The 6,182-nt window shown below is 34.1% G+C and overlaps 2 protein-coding genes across 3 annotated transcripts in view; both read left to right on the forward strand.

Moving 5' to 3' along the window:
* The first annotated feature begins 822 nt into the window (after window positions 1-822).
* Window positions 823-5,291, forward strand: LOC107591736 (putative tRNA (cytidine(32)/guanosine(34)-2'-O)-methyltransferase). 2 transcript variants are annotated; one of them, XM_016280970.1, is made up of 11 exons: window positions 823-914; window positions 1,806-1,946; window positions 2,090-2,159; window positions 2,296-2,395; window positions 3,079-3,157; window positions 3,288-3,340; window positions 3,893-3,946; window positions 4,079-4,181; window positions 4,287-4,412; window positions 4,502-4,605; window positions 4,693-5,291. In XM_016280970.1, the coding sequence occupies exons 2-11, from the start codon at window positions 1,826-1,828 to the stop codon at window positions 4,894-4,896; spliced, it is 1,014 nt and encodes a 337-aa protein (XP_016136456.1). In that variant the 5' UTR covers window positions 823-914; window positions 1,806-1,825; the 3' UTR covers window positions 4,897-5,291. The 2 variants fall into 2 exon arrangements, with proteins under 2 accessions (XP_016136456.1, XP_016136457.1); XM_016280971.1 differs by lacking the exon at window positions 823-914 and having other exon boundaries at window positions 1,684-1,946; window positions 4,287-4,370.
* A 620-nt stretch (window positions 5,292-5,911) lies between these two features.
* LOC107591726 (uncharacterized) overlaps window positions 5,912-6,182 on the forward strand; it is a 3,982-nt gene continuing 3,711 nt past the window's right edge. Inside the window, exons 1-2 of the mRNA XM_016280960.1 lie at window positions 5,912-5,942; window positions 6,037-6,066. Of these exons, the coding sequence (XP_016136446.1) occupies window positions 5,912-5,942; window positions 6,037-6,066 (61 nt within the window). The remainder of the gene's footprint in view (window positions 5,943-6,036; window positions 6,067-6,182) is intronic.

Consider the following 6,182-nt stretch of genomic DNA (forward strand, 5'->3'; position numbering starts at 1 on the left):
AAATGTAATGAATTATTTTTATTTTTATTAAATGAGCTAAAAGAGGTGTGCTGTGGATAAACCTTTAATGTTTTCCAAACATTTTTTCCCCCTGACTAAAACGGGTTCTGTGTAAAATGGCCCCTTTGGTTTAAATGTACATTTTAGGGACACTATTGACACTGGTGGAACATTTATATAACAATATTAATATACTATAAAATTCTAATATTATATACAAAGATCAATGTGCATTGTCCTTATTAATAAAAACATGAATGAATAAATGAAATAGTTTCACATTTTATTTTTTATTTATACAGCATAAGGTATCTGTCTAGAAAATGAACAAATATATATCCATTTAAAATATTTACACATGTATACACAGCTTGCATAAATATATACAAAATATACATATATTCAAAACGTAGGTGAAGTTTGTTTCGTTTATTTGATGGTATCCCTATGGAATGCTCCAATTAGACATTATAAGGTTAAAGAAATCTCCTTTAAACCATTCAACTTATCCAGAAAATCGTAATTAAACTGTATTTTCTGTAATAATTATCATGAAACCAAAGGTTAGGTTGAAAAATGACATTAAAAAATCACAAAGTTTTGAATGGTAGTTTATAGAATTTTACACATATTTTTTTATTCAAGAAGTGTATTCATAGATTGATTCCCCTAGTAATAATGAGTAAAAAATTGGTTTGTTTGACCAGCCTGACACGTGAATATCAGCTCAACCAATGGCGTGAGTTTGGGGCGGGACTATCTGTTTGTCTGACCAATGGCAAGGGCAGAATGTTTTATAAGCCTTTTTGGTGATGCTAGTGGTGCAGAAATCACCAGTTCAAGTGTTTAGATGTAGGTCAGATGAAATGTATTCAGTTTAGAATCAAATCTGAAAGCAGGAAAAGTACATTTCAGTAAGTTTTCTTCTGGCTGACAGTGTAAATGTGTCCGTCTAAAAGGAATGTCACTCTACCTTCCTTTGAGTGAGCTTTTGCCCTCTGGAGCTCCAAACAGCCAAATGCAGACCTCTCTCACTCTCTCAAAATGTTTTTTTTTTTGGCTTCATTGATTATTATTATGAAGATGAAAAATGCTTTTATTTATTTAAATTACTTAAAAAATAATTTACTGAATTATTCATTTATTATTTTTGAACAAATAATTTCGAATTCAAACTCAGTTTTATGGTTTGTATGTACGTTGACTAAATTAAGCCAGAGACAGTATTAGAATAAGAAAGCTATGAATCCTTTAAAAATCTGTGGGCTAAAACTACTGTACCCATTTTCTGATTTTTTACTACCCCCTTTTCACTTTTAATTATTAATTTTTGCAGCCTACTTTTTTAACTTTTTTCTTGTTTGTTTTTTTGTATGCATAACTGTATAATGTTCAATATTTGCAACTAAACGAAAGTGCATGCATAATGTTAATGTTTATTCAGTTAAAAAAGTGATATCTCTAATCCTGGGTCTTTTACCATGCAATAACTCTAGCATAATATTTTTTGTAGGAACTGTGACTACATTGGAAAGTTCACGATGCGTCTGTCACAGACTATATGCTTATAATTCAGCTCAAAATTTGTGTTGATGGACGTTAAATGCCTAATGTTCATAATCTAGAAGCACTAGAATTGTAACCATGCGATCATACAGACAAGCATCACGTGTAATACCACCTCATCTCCAGTGGGTGTCAGTGTTGTCTCACGTTTCTCTGACTGCAACAAGTAAGAAGAAGAAGTGTCACATTGCGGCGAAAACATCCAGCTGCGGCAAAATTGTGTCATTGTTTGTCTACAGAATAAGTGAGTGAAGGTAAAATGGGGCGCTCATCCAAAGACAAACGAGATATATACTACAGGCTTGCGAAGGAGGAGGGCTGGAGAGCGAGAAGCGCCTTCAAACTCCTGCAGCTGGATGAGGAGTTCAACCTTTTTAAAGGTAAGAGCTTCATTGTGCTTCAATCTGCATGGGATAGTGGTTGAGTCATCATAGGATATGTCTCGAAAGCTTGTGAACTGCCTACATAGATAGCATCAAAGCAGGCTTTTATGTTCAAACGACTGTTCATGTCCTTCATACAGGTGTCAGTCGTGCTGTGGACCTGTGTGCGGCACCTGGCAGCTGGAGTCAAGTCCTGAGCCGCAAGCTCCGGTTGGTTAAATGCAAAATGCACGGAATGCACTTGATCGGTTGTGCACTATAAAATGCAAAGTACACATACAGATACTGTTAAGTCAAATCTTGTTGACTCCTAATTGGCACTTCACCTTTTTCTGTCCTGTTTCAGTGGAAAAGACAAGTGTGAAGAGGTCAAGATTGTGGCAGTTGACCTGCAAGCAATGGCCCCTTTGCCAGGTGTCACACAAATTCAAGGAGACATCACCAAGGTGCAGTGCTTTTTTTTAGCAAGTCATCATTATAGCATTTTAATATGTATTGTGTTATTATAGCATCTATCTGCACATTTTTAAAGCAAGACTCCAGGTGAGTAGGGTTAAAAAATATCATATAGATAGACTTCCCCAGCTGATCGATTACATGAAGAATTGCAAACATTTTCTGTATTACAAGCTTTCTTCAATGTTGTTTAATTATGCAAATTATGCATTAAATATGCACTTGTTTGCATACATATCCAGAACAAAAATATAAACATTGGATTAAGCCAGGTTCAAAGTTCTTGTTTCATTTGAACACGTTAGAGTAGGTTTTTACAGAGGGTATCTTGGATATCACTGACTTCTTATGTGAAGATTTGTGGCTCAGTGCATGAGAAAAACTCATTTTGAGGAAACCGCTTTTAAAGATATGTATTGCAATATAAATCTACAGATGCAAATAGATGAAATGCAAAAAAATAAACACTTCAGTGGATGTTCGGATGTTTTCTTTCCACTAGTCTGAAATAAGACATCATTATTAGCCCAAAATTAATCAGTGCATGAAAAAACAATGTTTTGCTTTAAACATACTTTTTTATTTGTGTGAATATTTTCATTTCTTTTAGTAAGTCTTTTTGAGTCAAGCAAAGTAGATATTCAACCATACCAACTATATGATTGTGCTATAGATTTCTACAGCACAGGAGATTATTCGACATTTTGAAGGACAGTCTGCAGACTTGGTCGTATGTGATGGCGCCCCAGATGGTGAGAAATAACCTTGTGTTTTTTTTCTTTTGAACATTTGATGTTCCTTTCTAGCTGGTCGATTTGCGATGTAGCAAAATTGCGATGTAGCAAAATCTTGAAGGTTTTTTTTGTTTGTTTCCCTGTATAGTTACTGGTCTTCATGATGTAGATGAGTACATTCAGGCACAGCTCCTGCTGGCGGTATGTATTGCTATATTTTCCTTTAATCTTATCATTTTGTTAACACTTTACTATAAGGTCCCATAAGTTAATTTTAGTAAATAAACAATAAATAACACTGAGAAATTGCAGTATTTATTAATTCTTTGTTAATGTTAGTTAAAAATACGAAATATAATAAAATACAAATTTACATTATTTCATGTTAGTTCCATTAAATAATATAAACCGATAAACTTTTGATAAAATGTTAAAATTAACATGAACTAAAAATAATAAATGCTTTAGAAGTGTTGTGTAAACACAATGGCCAATCAGAAAACATATATGCTAATGTTTTGTGTAATTTACTTATAATTATTAATAGCATTAATAATAATGCTATTATTAATAATAGCAATAATGACTCGTTTAATTATATTTAATTGTTTTAATAGTTAAATAGTAGTTTTGATTACTGAAATGTTGGTATCATGACAACACTCATAGTAAATATAGTTTTTGATTTACCATGTAAGTGCAAGACTGCTTGTTGAAGGTTTTGCTGAAGGTTTTTTGTTTTCATATTGACAGGCTCTCAATATCACCACACATGTTCTCAAACCAGGTGGCAACTTTGTTGCAAAAGTAAGCCATCCCATTGTCATTCATACTCTTAGTTACTTTGTCAAGTTGTCAGTACAAGATTATGAAATCTGTTTTAGGTAAGAAATGTTTACTTCAATCTCACCTGAACTCCAATGTCTTTCTTCTGTGTAGATCTTCAGGGGAAAAGATGTGACACTGCTGTACTCCCAGCTCAAGATCTTCTTCAGCTCTGTAACCTGTGCCAAACCACGCAGCAGCCGCAACTCTAGCATAGGTGAGAATTTCATTTTTATAAAAAAAGGGAATGTAAAACTTTTTTGGGAATATTGTACTTTTTCATACATGAACTAATGTTTTTGTGTGTGTGTTCGCACTTCAGAGGCATTTGTGGTGTGTCAGAATTACTCTCCACCTGAAGGCTACGTCCCCAACATGTCCAACCCTTTACTGGATCACTCTTATAGTAACTTGTTCCAATACTCCAATACCAAAAAAGTGCTTTCAAGTTTGTTTGCGCTCATCTATATATGACATTTATTCAAATTTTATATTGTAAGTGTCTATGTATATGCCCATGTCCTCCTTCCCATCCAGATGTTGACTTCAACCAGCTAGAGGGGCCAAACCGAATAATAGTTCCTTTCCTTGCTTGTGGAGATCTTAGTGCCTTTGATTCAGACAGAACTTACCCGCTTCAGGTACTAATCAGCTGCTTTCAAATCATGCATATGTGTTTATGAATGAGTAGTCTGACCTAATTCATGTTTTGCTTTATTCTCAAACAGCTTGATTCTAGTAAAGAGTACCAGTATTTACCACCCACCCAACCTCCAATTCGGCCTCCGTACCAGCAAGCCTGTCAGCTCCGCAAGAATAACTTGTTAGCCAAAGAGGACTCGCCTTCTGGGGCACTTGATGATTCCCTGTCTGCTTTAGATCTCAACACGAGTCCAGACACGAACATGGTCACACCAGGAACCTCCAACTAATGGACATTACTGATTTGTACAGCTTCTGTTAAAATCTTTTCTATCTTGTTCTATCGTGATTGATCAACATTTATTTTTAGAGTTTTAAGACACTCTTAAAAAATGTGTTGTGTTATGTCTTTGTACCTTATTTTAAAGTTGTCCCTATTAAGGGTACTGTCCCAGTGACAAGCTGTCATACCCAGAAAGCTACAATTTCTGCACATTTTTTTTTTGACAGTGTAGGTTGATTTATAATATATTTGATCTTTTATGTATTTAATTGTTTCTCTGACTTTTATTACACCCAGGATTCGCAAAGATTCTTCTGTGATTGGTCCTTTGCATGAGTCACAGATTGAATTTGAACTTTTAACTGCAGCTCTACATGTTAATAAAACACAAATTTACCATGACACAGAGTTTGTTGTTGTTTTTGGTCAATACGGTGATTCAAATTAAGTTTGAATCCATTCTTGTATTTTTAGCAGCGTTTCAGATCATTAAAAAAAGGCCTGTGTGTGAATTCAGAACATATAATACAGACATATTTTAAAATGTCAGAATGACTTTGCTCATATACAGGTAAAGTGCCGTTCGAAATATGTTCTAAAGCCTGCAAGTGAGAAGATCTGCCATCTGTTTCCTTTCATTCGCTTGCTCAATGGTCCATGCATATATTGGACAGTTTCATAACCATAGTATTTGTCACTAAGCATAACACAACAGCATTTTATGTTTTCCTGTATTCTTCTTTATACACCGATGAGGTCTGTTCTAAATTGTGCTTTAATATAGTTATAAATAAATTATATAAAAGTGGAATTGATGGTTGCTGAAGAAAGCCTGGGGAAATCAGTCATGCAGAGAGCCTTCACAGAGTTTGGCTGGAAAATAGAAACCTGTATGCAAAAATGGCAATCGTGCATCTGGTTTGTGTGTTTTTTTTTAGACTATGACATTCTCATGCTAGATGTCACATGAAGACCTGATAGTCCTAACTGGTATTGCTGTATCAGCTTGAGCACATGAACTGATGATCCAGCTGTTAAACCTGTGTATATTCTGTAAGTGCTATATTTTAATTTTATATTTCTATGTACAGAGTATCTGTTTGACTGATCTGCGTTGGCTCACCCTTAACACGGTCATATTTTTCAGTGAGTCTTTTTGCCAAATTAGCAAATGCAGGTATGTGGTTAATGTTTTGTTCATAAATTATATATATTTTTAAAGCCAATTTATATATATATATATATATATATATATATATATATATATATATATATATATAAAAAAAAAATCAC

The sequence above is a fragment of the Sinocyclocheilus grahami genome, unplaced genomic scaffold (genome assembly GCF_001515645.1).
Source record: "Sinocyclocheilus grahami isolate Dianchi unplaced genomic scaffold, SAMN03320097.WGS_v1.1 scaffold145.1, whole genome shotgun sequence".
Lineage (NCBI taxonomy): Eukaryota > Metazoa > Chordata > Actinopteri > Cypriniformes > Cyprinidae > Sinocyclocheilus > Sinocyclocheilus grahami.